Below are 13,626 nucleotides of genomic sequence, written 5' to 3'. Positions count from 1 at the left end.
TAAGCCGCAGGCTGTGCTCCTTCCCTCGCAGGACTTGCTCTGATCTCCCTGGGTGCAGCAGAAATGCTGGGCGTTTCTCACCTCCAAGAACACTCCCCAGGTCAGATGGGGGAGATCTAAAACACCCAGACCTCTCAAACTGCCTTCTACCCTCCTCGTTCCTTAGCCCTGGGAGTGCAGGTGCTGACATCCCTTCTGCATTACAAAGGATTGCATCTGAGAAAGTCAGACCCCAGCTCTGGCTCCTACCCCCCATCCCCACAACTCCACTGCTGCATAGCAGGGCTGGCTCCTGGGCAGCCAGCAGGCAGAGGCCCCGCTCCCCACGGCACAGAGTACCAGCTAGAGATCCAGGCACGGAGCTGACAGAAGTTCCCCGACAAAAGGAAAAATGAGATGTGTGGGTGTGCAGTGGGGACAGGGGTGTTGGGAAAGGGCTTTGGTTTTGCTCAGAAAAGTCTGCTCTAACTTGTTAACCACACTGTAAATAACACTGTTGTTTCCCCCTTGGTCAGTCCCCATGTCCAGAGGTAGCAGATGTCCAACGGCAGCTCCGTCACCGGGTTCCTCCTCCTGGCATTCGCAGACAGACGGGAGCTGCAGCTCCTGCACTTCTGGCTCTTCCTGGGCATCTCCCTGGCTGCCCTCCTGGGCAACGGCCTCATCATCACCGCCATCGCCTGTGACCACCGCCTGCACACCCCCATGTACTTCTTCCTCCTCAACCTCTCCCTCCTCGACCTGGGCTCCCTCTCCACCACTCTCCCCAAAGCCATGGCCAACTCCCTCTGGCACAACAGGCACATCTCCTACCTCGGATGTGCTGCCCAGGTCTTTTTCTTTGTCTTCTTTTTTGGAGCAGAGTTTTCTCTCCTCACCATCATGGCCTACGACCGCTACGTTGCCATCTGCAACCCCCTGCACTACGGGACCCTCCTGGGCAGCAGAGCTTGTGCCCACATGGCAGCAGCTGCCTGGGGCTCTGGGTTTCTCTATGCTCTCCTGCACACAGCCAGCACATTTTCACTGCCACTCTGCAAAGGCAACACCCTGGGCCAGTTCTTCTGTGAAATCCCCCAGATCCTCAAGCTCTCCTGCTCACACTCCTACCTCAGGGAAGTTGGGCTTATCGTGGTTGGTGTCTGTTTGGCTTTTGGGTGTTTTGTTTTCATTGTGGTGTCCTATGTGCAGATCTTCAGGGCCGTGCTGAGGATCCCCTCTGAGCAGGGACGGCACAAAGCCTTTTCCACGTGCCTCCCTCACCTGGCCGTGGTCTCCCTCTTTGCCAGCACAGGCACATTTGCCCACCTGAAGCCCCCCTCCATCTCTTCCCCAGCCCTGGACCTGGTGGTGTCATTTCTGTACTCGGTGGTGCCCCCAACACTGAACCCCCTCATCTACAGCATGAGGAACCAGGAGATCAGGGATGCTCTGAGGAAACTGGTAGCCAGATGGTATTCTGAAGCAATAAACTGCTCATCTTCTTCATAGCCGTTATAATATCACTCTGTATAAACTCAGCCTGTCTGCTTTTTCTGTTGGTTTTGGTGGTATTTTATTTGTAATGATGTTGTCATCCCCTTCCTAATTCACTGTCTGCTTTTCTGTTCTGAATGAGTGGCTGCGTAAATGAGGAGCCATGATCTGTGTGTGTTTTAACAAAGTAAAGTGCTTGCAGTGATGTTTTTTCTTCTGAGTTCCTTCCTCTGAGAATTTTTTGGAGCTGCAGGGACAATTCCTGTGTGAGAGGTGGAGGGGAAGAGAGTTCCCGCGTGGCTGCCCTGCCAGGGAGCGCTTGGTCTTCCAGAGATGTTCTCTTCTCACTCCCATACTCTCTTTCTGACCCCTTGGGTTCGGTGTCAGGCCTGAGGGCTCTGGCACCTCGGTCACGCTCCTGCTGCACGGCAGTCCTGTGACGCAGGCAGGGACAGGCACTGGGCACTTGTGTGACAGAGCCAGGCTGCTCGAGAGCAGTTCCGTCATGAAAGAGGATCTGCTCAGGGCAGTGCCTGAAGGCTGAGCTCTTCCTCCAAACCTGGTGTCAAGATCACGCCCAAGCAATTGGCCCGCAGAGGACAACCCCAGTGACCAGGTGACCGGTGTGATTTGCAGGGTGGGGGCACGCAGCAGTGTCCTCGCACAGCCAGGCCTCCGGGGACAGACTTGAAGGTCCAGGGTCTGGCCGGTGCCCGTCTTCACTGGACACACTGGGGCAGCTGCCTGTGCTGGTCTGGCTGGGACAGAGTTAATTTCCTTCCTGGGAGCTGGTCTGGGGCTGTGGTTTGTTTTCCTGCTCTAAGCAGTGTTGGTAAGGCAGGGCTGTTTCCGTTATTGCTGAGCAGGGCTTACACAGAGTCAAGGCCATTCCTGCTCCTCACCCTCCCCACCAGTGAGCAGGCCGGGGGTGCACAGGGATCTGGGAGGGGACAGAGCTGCGAGAGCTGACCCCGACTGACCAAAGGGATGTTCTGTACCTTACGGCATCCTGCTCAGTTATCTAAACCTGGGGAAGAAGGATGAACGTGGGCACATTCAGAGCTGTGGCTTTTGTCTTCCCAAGTCACCGTTACGTGTGATGGAGCCCTGGTGTTCTGGAGATGGCTGAAGCCCTGCCTGCCAACGGAAAGAAGGGCATAAATTCCGTGTTTTCCCTCGCTTACATGTGTGGCTTTTTCTTTGCCTACTAACCAATTGTCTTTCTCTATACCACGAGTGTCCTCACCCTGACGCCTTGGATTGTCCCCCTCATCGCACCCAGGCAGTGAGTGAGCGGCTGTGTGGGCTCGGGTGCTGGCTGGGTTAAACCGTGACGCTGCCCCAGGGCGATCATCACAGACTAGCACCTCCCGCTGCCATGTGCAGCACTGGCCGCTCACCCCAGCCGGGGGAGGTTCCTTCTCCCTCCGCAGAGGGACACAAATGACAGGTCAGACGTTCCCATTTGCGGTGTACAAGGAGATGTAAGCATGCACACCATGTGTGTGAGGTGAGGGAGCACAAATACCAGCAGCTGTTCCCGGGGCTGCCGTGGGGGTGTGTGGGACAAACAGTGTCATGAGGTCACTTCACACTGACGGTAACATCCCCTGGGAAACCACCTGAATGCGGCACTGGGAGGGGTTTCCTTGAACACCTTGAATTTCTCACTGAGCATTTAATACGGGAGTATGTTTGATTTTATGTTTAGTTTCTTGTATTTTCAGTTTACAGCAGGAGCGATGGCAGCATTCTCTAACTGATGTTGCTGCAGGGGGTCTCCTCCTGCTGTCGGGAGGGGTAGGACCCGCTGCTCCTGCAGGTCAGACACTCCATGGACAACCTGATTCCTCACCCCCCAGCCCGGCCATTTCTCCCACCGGCCCCTGGCACTTGCAGCCCTTCTCCTGACATCAGACCTCTCCAGCCCAGCTGCAGCGGGAGGTTACAGCTCCTCTGCACCAGCTCCCACTGGCTTCCCTCAGAGACCCGCCTGCACACGGGCACAGCAGAATTTCTCTCCCTTGCAGACAAACAGAAGGAAAACATGGGGAAGTTTATTTACTAAACACCAACCGCCACTGCTCAGCTGTGTGCTGAGGGGAAGCTGCCTCCACTGCGGGTCACCATCCCCGGGGGAGAACCTCACTAGCAATGTTTCAGACAGATCCATGGGACATGAGAGACATGAACCCCATGGAGGAGGTGCTGAGGAGAGAATGAGACTGCTGAGAGACAAGGGCAGGCTTTAGCTCCCTGAAGCTCAGAGCTTCAGTTTCTGTTAACGCACTTCCTAGACATTCCCACTGGGTCACGGTGGAAAACCATCATCACCGTATTCCAAGTTTTCAGTCACCTCAGCTGAGGAAAAGTTGCTAACAATTTTTTTAGAACTGTCAGGCAGTTCTTCCCTTTGCAGGCAGAGCTCAGCTGCCTGACCATGGACATCGAGTGCCCCTTGCAGACGCCCCGGGGGATCTGGCGGATTTCCCTGGGACTGGCTGCTGTCACCCAGGCCAGGAGGTCTCCTGCAGGAGAGCAGAGCCCCTGGGGAGCTGCTGGGAGAGGCCGGGCAGAGGGGCCCAGGACACCTGCCCTGCCCCCGGGCATCTCCTTCCCTGCGACTTAGGGCAGCGGTGTCCTGCAGCTACACCCCTCCCTGCTTCTGGAAATATTTTTGTACTTAAAATCATAATTAAAAAAATGTTCATGAAGTACTTCAAAGATTGGTATAGCAAAACAAAGCAAAGCTAAACAAGGACAGCAAACACAGAAAAATGGAAAAAAAGCTGATAATAAAAACTATTCTTTGATCGTCTTCTTTCCTCATTTCTTCTTTGTTCCATTTTTACTGACATTTTCCAAACATTTCTGTCATAGTCAGGCCTGCAGCATAAAAGACAGATATTTCGGTGTCTTGCAGAGGTCCCGGCACACTAAACCCCTCCCCGGCCAGCAGCACCCTTGCCGCTCCTCACCCCTCGCACAGAGTCCCCACTAAGGTGGCAGCTCTCTCACTGACACGAGGAAGCTGGGGGACCACCCGCCCAAAGCCCCACAGCTCCCGTGATCTTTGAAAGGGCACTTCCTTCAGCCCTGCTGCTGCTGCAAGGTGAACGGGTACCCCTTGCTTCACACAGGGGTGACTGCAGCCAAGGGGTGCAGACTCGGTCTGCTCCGAGCAGATGAGGTACTCTGAAGGGCTAACGCCTGCCCGGGGCCTTTTCAGTAAGAAGCCCTTGGAGACACAGGCTGCCAGGCTTGTGCCAGCCAGAAGGGGAGAGAGAGGTCAGCATGTCAGTGATCCCGGCTGAACTGCCTCTCGTCACAGAGACAGGAGGAAGAGTTTCATCTTTTTGGTGCTACATCTCTCTGTGCTTCCCTTTCCTGGAGAAACTCAAGGTGGTCGCTGGAGCAGTAACACAGAAGGGGCACGTCCCAGGCTCGGTCAGGGTCCCTACGCTGTAGGGATGGGAAGGTCTGGTCCCCCAACGCCCCCCGCAGCTCCCGGCAGGGGGAGCAGGGGGTTACCTGGGAAGCACCGATGCCTGTCCCACGTCCTGGTCTGTCAGCTGAGGACAGACAGAGCGAGTCCGAGATGGACATCCAGACAGACAGGGGCTGGTGCAAACCAAAGGGCTTCAGCCAGAAACTACTGAGGAGAGGCCAGAGTCCCAAACCACCTGAGAGTAGAGCATGTGGGAAAGGGGCTGATGGAAAGAGGAAAAGGGTTCCCAAAGCCCCCAAACCCCACGGGGCAGGGAAAGTCAGGAAGCAGGTAGCATTGCTGAGAGTCAGGGCAGCTGTGAGTGAGCCCAGCTCATGGGCTCAGAAAAGCAGAGCTGTAACTCGTACTGAGCGCCAGGATTTGCTCAGCTAAGAGATGTCAAACACTCAGTAAAACAGCAGCGCTGGTTTGGCTTTTTTTTTTTTTTTTTTTTTTTCCCCACTGTATGAACAATCTTTTCTGTCTGGATGCAGTCAGGGACCCAACTCCGATTTGGCTGGGACAGCCTTTCCTCGGATCAGGAACCTGGAAATCTCAGCTCAGCCACTCCCAAGCTTCTTGCTCGCAGGGAGATGCTTAGAACAGCGCAGCAGATCAGACACCACAAGCGGTCACTGCAAAAATCAGGGGAAACCAGAGCTGCTGCTTGCCAGCAGAGCAGTTTAGCTGAGGGAGCAGAGCAAAGGATCCTCCTGTCGCTGCCCCCTTGACAGTCTGCAGCTGCTCTCCATCCCTCATCTCCACCCAGACTGAGAAGGCTGAAGGGGTTCAGTTCTCCTGGAGTCAGGGCCAGATAACGGGCACTTGTCACCGCACATCTGCACTTGGGACTCATCCTCCTCTGACTGACACAACCACCGCCGTGTAACACGGCGCAGCACCCACAGTCGGTCCTAACACTCGATAACCGCGCCCAGAGGGCACAGCTCATGAAACAGCAGGGCCAGGCCTGAGGCAGAGATCTGCCCCGGGCAGGGGGAACGGGGAGGAAGATGCCGTGCTGGGAGCACCGGGCTCCTGAAGCTGACAGCAGCACGGGCGCAGTCTGGACAAAAAGCTCTGCCGGCTCATTCCCAGGGAGTAATTAGCGGGAGGTTTCGCTTTCTGTATGTGTGAGGTTGTCCTGTCCCTTGCTAGAGGGGGGTGTCTCGTGCAGATGGGCAGTGGGGGACGTCCCAATTCCCTCAGCCCTGGCAAATCAAAGCTGTGTCCTAAGGACAGAAAGCAGAGCTGAGCTGAGAGACGGGAGCACTGGGAAAGCCACGGCCTGACGGCCAGGCCAGAAGAGCAGAGCTCTCCAGCCTCCATCCGAAGGGGCCACTCCCAAAGTGCCTCCTGCCCTCTGGTCAGTAAAGCCGTCCCTGACAGAGCGGGGACATCTCTGAGAACGGGCCCGACACCTCCCCTACGAACAGCAGGCGAGCCCCAGATGTCCTCAGCACAGGGTTGGCTGCATGAGTGACAGCCAGGGAATTAACTAAACGCAGTTCGGCTCATTTGCTGCTTCATCTGGAGCACTTTTAAATCCCCATACACCGATCCAAGGTGCCGGAGGAATTTTAACCCTTGAGAACCCAAGAGGCCAAACACTGGTTAAGACAGAAATTTTAAATGCACAAATCGAGTTTCCTTCAGTGTTTAAGTAACTGTGAATGAACTGCTCGTCCACCCTGGCTACCAGCTCCTGCGACAAGGACGATACATTTGCTTCCATCTTGCTTAAAATACCGAGCTGAATCCGCAGATCCTGTCCTGGAGGAAGAGGTGACCCTGCCCTGAACCCCTGTGCAGCCCCAAACTGCTGCTGCAGGTTAAGGGCCAGAAGCAGAACAGAAACAGACCAAAGAATGAGCTGGCAGAAACTGCTGGGTTTGGAGGCCTGGTGTCCCCCTCCCAGAAGACGCGTCCCAAGACACCCGGGCTAAAGGATGGTTCCTTCAGGGACAAGAGGCCCTACAGCCACGGCCCTTGTTTTCTCCGGGGTTTGGTCACCAGAGAGCTGCCCACCAGCCCCTGGGCAGAAGAGCACACCTCCTCCCGGGGGGCAGCTCTCACTGCCACACTGCTGCCCAGGGAGCACAGGGGGGGAGAGTCAGGACAGCTGCAAAAAGGGCATGGGACTTCTCAAAGGGGAAAAAGAGGAAAGGGAAAGTAACCAACAACTTTTTGCCAGGCTGTCTGTGACAAGAGCCATCAAAACATGAGAGTGGGTGATGGACAGCTGCGGGGAACAGTCAGGATTCAACGAAAGAGTTCAGGCAGAATGAAATCAGAACGAGAATGAACATTCACCAAAAAAAATCACTTAGTATTTTGCTCTGCCCGAGAGGTACCTCTGTGTCAGAGGGTAAATATCCCATTCCGCTGCCCAGAGCCAGACCAACTGTTGTGTGCTGGTTGTGACCCCCAGTCCCAAACGCCCCTGCACTGCTCGGGACGGGGGAGAGGAGCCTGGAGTGAAGGAGTGAGGCTCAGCCTGGGGCAGGGAGGAGGAAAGGTTTTGTTTTCATGCTTGTCTTGTTTCCATTACTACCTGAATTCATAATTAACTCTTCTTTTCTAACTGACAATAAACTGAGTTGCGTTCCCCAGGTCAAGTCTTGCCCGCAGTGGGAACTGGGAAGTGATCTCCCTGTCCTTGTCCCCCCCAGCAGCTTTCTCATCCCCGTTCCTCCTATTCTCTGGGGTGGGAGAGGCAGTGAGCGAGCAGCTGGGTGGCAGTTTGGTGATTACCCACGGTTAACCCACCACGGCAATAAGCTGCCTCGGCTGGTGGGTGAGGGGGGAGCGGGGAAGGTGTTTAACCAAGTATTAACAATTCTTTTCACGCTGCATCCCATCACACCCTGATAGACACGAGAGAGGTGGGATGGAAACAGGGTGAATGGCCGGATCCAGAAGGTCACGGCCAAGGGCACAAAGTCCCCTTGGGAGCACGGCACCAGTGGTGAACCCCAGGGCCCAATCCTGAGTCCAGGCCTGTTTAACCTCCTCGCTACTGACCTGCACAACACGGCAGAGTGCGCCCTCGCAGCAAGTCCCCAAGGTCACAAGTCCGTGTGCCTGCAGATGACGCCAAACTGGGAGGAGTGAGTAAGACACAGGGCGGGTGTGCTGTCATTCAGAGGCACCGGGAGAGGCTGGAGAACTGCGCTGAGGGAACCTGGTGAAGTCTGACGGAGAGATCTGTGAAGCCCTGCCTCTGGGGAGAAACAGCCCCGGGCACCAGCACCTGCTGGGGGCACCTTGCTGGGAAGATGCTCTGCAGAGAAGGACCCAGGGGTCCTGGTGAACACCAAGGTGACCACCAGACAGCAACGTACCGTTGTGTTAAAGAAGGCCGAGGGCTCCTGAGTTGCAATAGAGAGTTATTATAAGGCCGAGGAAGAGGATCCCTCCTCTGTACTCAGTACTGATGAGGCCACACCTGGAGTATTGTGTCCAGTGCTGGGCTCCTCCCTACAGAAGAGATACTGGAGCAAGTCTAGCCAAGGGTCACAAAGGCAGCTAAGGGGTACAAGTGCCTTTCATGGGGAGAAAGGCTGCGAGTGCTGAGCCTGTTCCACCTGGAGAAGAGAAGGTTCCGGGGGAGCTTGTCACTGTTTCTAAATCTCTGCGAGAAAGCTGTTAAGAAGAGGGAGCCCGGCTCTTGACACGTCAGGAGGCAACGGTCACAAACTGAAAGATGGGAAATTGTAGCTGAACAGAAGAAAAAAACTTGTCTCCTAGCATGGTTGCTGCCCACTGGACCAGGTTTCCCAGAGAGGATGGGGAGGCACCATCCCATGAGATACTCACACCCCAACAGGACGTGGTGCTGGAAATCTGCTCCAGCTGGCCCTGCTTGGGCAGGCGGTTGGACTAGACTGTCTCCAGCAATCCCATCCAGCCTCACCCTCGTCTGGGATTCTGCCACGCCCGGCAGCATTTCTGAGGACTTTTCTGCAGTTTCCCCACACCTGCTTGACTTCTGTCACCCACAGGACAGTGTCCCCTCTTGGGAGGTGAAATCCTGAGGACAGGGTTGACCAACGTCAGCAAAAGCCACTGACAGCAGCGTCCCCTGTGCCCAGCTCTACTTTACAGCCTTTCATTTGGGTCAGAAGGGACTTGTGGACGTGCCTAGTACCACCGTCTGCTCTGGGCAGGTTCAGTTTCACAGCCAGATGCAGCTGGCCTGTGTTTTCTCCAGCTGAGCTGGAGATCACTAGCACGGAGATTTTATTTCCCCACAAGCTCACTGGACATTTCAGTGGGTCCCATCCCGACCACTGGGAGCTGCTCTGGCACCAGAGGGACTGCTGGGCCCTGCCCTGCCCTCCCCGCCGCCCCTGGAGCCTCTTGGCTCCTGGAGCTCTCACAGGGAGCAGGGAAGGGCCCTGTCTGGCTGCGGGTGGGTGGAATCCTGAGGGCCTGGCAGCGGTGCTTGGGGGCACTGGGGAGCATTTCCAAAGGCACCAGGGGCAGCTCCAGCTCCATCAGCTGTACCTTACTAATGGTGACATGAATCACTCTCCAGCCTCCCTTCCCTATGCCTGCTGGGTCTCTTTGTCCTCTCGCAGGGTTGCAGAGTCCTGGTTCACCTGCAGAAACCGGGACTGAACACTTTACTGTTGGGTGACTCGACCTCAGAGAATCTCACGCTCTGTGGGGCTCCATTCCCTGCCCACCCCAGACACACTGACCCTGGAGATCCCCCCCACGCTCCAGCCAGCCCCAGGTGCCCCTCCTGAAGGACATCACCTGCCACCTCCCACGTGGGACCGGCCTGAGTACGTTCCTCAGTGCCCACTCACCATCTTCACTGTCACAAGGCGCTGGCACAGGAGCCTCAAGTCCGGCTGACAGCCTCAATGTGTCACAAGGTGACTGGGAGCTCTCTGCGCCAGGAGCCGTGGAGAATCACAATAAAAAATCTCTTTTCAGAATGTAATTCCTCAGATCTGTTCTTGACATCCACACTGGAAGAAGAGCTCAGCCTTCAAGTGCCCTACTGGGGAGATCTCATTTTATTACAGAGATGCTGTGAGAGAGTTAGAAACAAATTTACATGGATTCAAAGTGAAATAGAAGTGATTAATGCCTCAGCAGAATGGGGATGAATGAAAATGTTTGTGTAGGAACATTATCCTTGTCAAGGTTAATGAAAATGGTGTGGTTGATGTGATAATGGTAAAAACATAAGCAGTTATAGTACTGCTAATAACACAGGAAAGAATAAACCCCTCAGCCCTGCTTTGGGATCCACTGGAATTCATTTGTGGAGAGAGATGGGCTGCTTGTCACTGCTGCAAAATGTCCATGAAAACACCTTCCTCAAGGCATCCCTGAGCTCCTGGTTCCTCATGCTGTAAATTAAGGGGTTCACAGCTGGAGGCAGAACTGAGTACAGAAATGACACCACCAGGTCCAGAGATGGGGAGGAGATGGAGGGGGGCTTCAGGTAGGCAAAAAATGAAGTGCTGAGAAACAGGGAGACCACGGCCAGGTGAGGGAGGCACGTGGAAAAGGCTTTGTGCCGTCCCTGCTCAGAGGGGATCCTCAGCACGGCCCTGAAGATCTGCACATAGGACACCACAATGAAAACAAAACACCCAAAAACTAAACAGACACTAACCACGATAAGCCCAACTTCCCTGAGGTAGGAGTGTGAGCAGGAGAGCTTGAGGATCTGGGGGATTTCACAGAAGAACTGGCCCAGGGTGTTGCCTTTGCAGAGTGGCAGTGAAAATGTGCTGGCTGTGTGCAGCAGAGCATAGAGAAACCCAGAGCCCCAGGCAGCTGCTGCCATGTGGGCACAAGCTCTGCTGCCCAGGAGGGTCCCGTAGTGCAGGGGGTTGCAGATGGCAACGTAGCGGTCGTAGGCCATGATGGTGAGGAGAGAAAACTCTGCTCCAAAAAAGAAGACCAAGAAAAAGACCTGGGCAGCACATCCGAGGTAGGAGATGTGCCTGTTGTGCCAGAGGGAGTTGTCCATGGCTTTGGGGAGAGTGGTGGAGAGGGAGCCCAGGTCGAGGAGGGAGAGGTTGAGGAGGAAGAAGTACATGGGGGTGTGCAGGCGGTGGTCACAGGCGATGGCGGTGATGATGAGGCCGTTGCCCAGGAGGGCAGCCAGGGAGATGCCCAGGAAGAGCCAGAAGTGCAGGAGCTGCAGCTCCCGTCTGTCTGCGAATGCCAGGAGGAGGAACTCGGTGACGGAGCTGCCGTTGGACATCTGTTCACTCTGGATCTGGAGGGTGTTACAGGAAGAAAAGGCAGTGGAAGGGTGAAGACAATTCTCTGAGGAAAATCTGTGCCATTTCTTTGTAGACCCTCCCCCTTCCCCCCCACAACTCTTTTTTTGCCTCTGGGAGACCCTTCATTCACCCTCCTGACCTGAGCTTCATTTTCTGCAGCTAACGCTGTGATTTCATGCTGTGACGGGCAGGGCCTCTGCCCATGGGTCCCTGAGAAGGCAGCCCTGCCCCACGGCAGTGGGGACGTGGGAACGTGCCAGGAGAGGAGGGGATAGGTTTGATATCAGAATTAGTCCGATGAAATCACTCCGCATTTAGAAGGGTTTATCAGATTCCACACTCCTAGTGCAAAGGAACATGGGTGGCAGAAAGTCATTTTAGGCAATCTTGTATTCCTACCTCCCCCATTATGCCCTCTGAGCGTTCTCTGAAACCAGAGACCCTGAGAATTTCTGCGGCACTCCGAGCCAATGGCTGTGAGACCGGAGGAGCAACAGGACAGCGTTACCCTTCCGCCGCTGTGCTGCCTCCTCCCAGACACCAACATTGCCGGGCGGCTGCTCCCAGCCCCGGAGCTCTGCAGAGGGCACTGGGCACGGGGCTGCAGAGCTGCACCCCGGCTCTGCTGCAGCTCGGGCTGAGAGAAGGAGGGTCCTGCCTTGGACCCCACTGCCCTGAGAGCAGAGGCTTCGCTGGTGGGAGAGGAGGAGGCAGGGGGGCTTGCTCAGAGGAAGGGCTCTGCACTGGAGGGGATGAGATGGAGATTTCTGAACTCTCCCTCCCACGTTTCTGTCTGCATTTCCTCTCATTGCCGGGCCGTAGCCCCGCTCTCTGCAGTTTTTCCCCCTGGAAGGTGCTTCCCTGTGCCAGGTCTTTCCCTGTCAGCACGGACAGACCCCGTCCCAAGCTCTGTGCACTCACCTTGGCGCTAGAGAAACCTGCCTGTTGGCAGGGCACTGCCTGGGCGCATATTCCTGTTCCCAGGTCGAAAAGGGCAGGTCAGAGCAACCCTGATGGGTGATGCTGGTGCTGTCCAGAGGCGGGGGAGTGGCTGAAGGCACTTTAGGAAGCTGCTGTCAGAGATGCTGCTCACTCGGGGCTTCAGCTCCGGTGTCTCAGTGCCTTCTGCAAGCGCGAGAACTCCTTTTCCATTTCTCTCCCCAAATTCTGCAAAAGCAGGAGATTGTAAACCCAGCCATAAGCAAGCTCCTTCTCTTGGTAGTAATCCCTGCCTTGGGCTTCCTCTTGAAATGCTGCCTCTGCCCGTGTCCTGGGGGTGATGTGGGGCTGGGAGCAGCCCTGCCCCACGCAGCAGCCTCTCTCTCCACAGCGGCAGGACCCTGCCCTGCCGGGGGTCTCTCCTGCCCCCCACAGCTGCTCCCCCCGGCGCCGCGGGCAGCTCCCCGGGCAGGCTGAGTGCTGACCCTGGCCGGCGGCAGAGTCCCTGCCCCAGCACGCAGCCCCGGGGGTGCAGGGACCCTGCTCGGAAGGACAGCCCTGGGCACCCGCGGCTGCACCCGCGGCTGCACCCCCCCGCAGCCGTCCCCGGGAGAAGGCAGAGCCGTGGCCTGTCCCTCTGGCAGCGCAGCAGGGAAGCCCTGCTCGGGAGCACGGCCTCCTCCTCTGGACAGGAGGGACATTCCTGGGGCTGTGCCGGCTGCACCACATCCCTCCGCCACCTGCAGCTGCCCTGCCCCGCACCCACAGACCGACGGTGTCACGGGCTGGCAAGGTTTCTCCTCCTCTGAGCTCTCAGCACCCTCCCAGGGCCGTCTGCCTCTGCCCTCGCTGTGCCCGGCTCCTGTGCCCTCGGTGCCTGCAGGCAGTGCCCTCGGCCCTGCTGCCCTTTGCAGAGGAGCTGCTCCTGGGCAGAGCTGGCTCTCTGCAGCGCTGACCACTTGCCCTCAGCTCCCTCCGGCCCAGGAGCCCGGCCCAGCTCCGCAGCACAGGACCAGCCCCAGGCATTTTAAGGACCCCGCGGGTGGGTTTGGTGCCGAGCCCAGGGACCTCAGGCAGTGGCAGAACAAGGCGGGTGCCTGTCAGAAAGTGAAACTCTGATGCCAACTCCCCAGGCCATGGCAGTGTTAATGTGTCCCCGTGAGGACCATTACTGACAAAGCCTCCCCAGGGCTGCTTAGAGCTGAGAGCGCCAGGCAGAGCTGACAGGTAAACAAAGGCCATGGCAAGGTGGAACAGATTCTGAGTGACCCTCCATGTCTTACATTAAACACAAGGGCCAAGACCTGACCCCAGCCCCTGGGAGGGGGAATCCCGTCCCTGCCCCATTGCTCAGGGCCCTTCCTGGGGCAGTGTCATGTGGGGACGGGCAATGCCAAGGGCAGGACCATGGTCCAGCACCTCCCAGGCTCTCGGCTGGGGAAGGGGAGGCCACGAGACCCAGTGCTG

At 56.6% G+C, this 13,626-nt stretch overlaps 2 protein-coding genes across 3 annotated transcripts; one reads left to right on the top strand and one right to left on the bottom strand.

The window, feature by feature from the left end:
• Positions 1-537: 537 nt before the first annotated feature.
• Positions 538-1,491, top strand: LOC141974179 (olfactory receptor 14J1-like). Its single transcript, XM_074933517.1, has one exon. It carries the CDS (start codon positions 538-540, stop codon positions 1,489-1,491), a length of 954 nt encoding a protein of 317 aa, XP_074789618.1.
• A 6,614-nt stretch (positions 1,492-8,105) lies between these two features.
• LOC141974165 (olfactory receptor 14J1-like) lies at positions 8,106-13,036 on the bottom strand. 2 transcript variants are annotated; one of them, XM_074933504.1, is made up of 2 exons: positions 10,294-11,198; positions 8,106-8,124 (listed from the first exon to the last, which is right to left on the bottom strand). In XM_074933504.1, the coding sequence occupies exons 1-2, from the start codon at positions 11,196-11,198 to the stop codon at positions 8,106-8,108; spliced, it is 924 nt and encodes a 307-aa protein (XP_074789605.1). The 2 variants fall into 2 exon arrangements, with proteins under 2 accessions (XP_074789605.1, XP_074789606.1); XM_074933505.1 differs by lacking the exon at positions 8,106-8,124 and adding an exon at positions 13,020-13,036 and having other exon boundaries at positions 10,239-11,205.
• Between the last annotated feature and the right edge of the window lie 590 nt (positions 13,037-13,626).

This window comes from Athene noctua, unplaced genomic scaffold (assembly GCF_965140245.1).
Source record: "Athene noctua unplaced genomic scaffold, bAthNoc1.hap1.1 HAP1_HAP1_scaffold_34, whole genome shotgun sequence".
Classification (NCBI taxonomy): Eukaryota; Metazoa; Chordata; class Aves; order Strigiformes; family Strigidae; genus Athene; species Athene noctua.
The sequence above is the reverse complement of the archived record's forward strand: the minus strand, read 5'-3'. Positions and strand labels throughout refer to the sequence as shown.

Bases quoted from the DNA above. Each gene is read 5' to 3' on its own strand.
- LOC141974165 (XM_074933505.1), bottom strand. From the start codon at position 11,198: ATGTCCAACGGCAGCTCCGTCACCGAGTTCCTCCTCCTGGCATTCGCA.
- LOC141974179 (XM_074933517.1), top strand. From the start codon at position 538: ATGTCCAACGGCAGCTCCGTCACCGGGTTCCTCCTCCTGGCATTCGCA.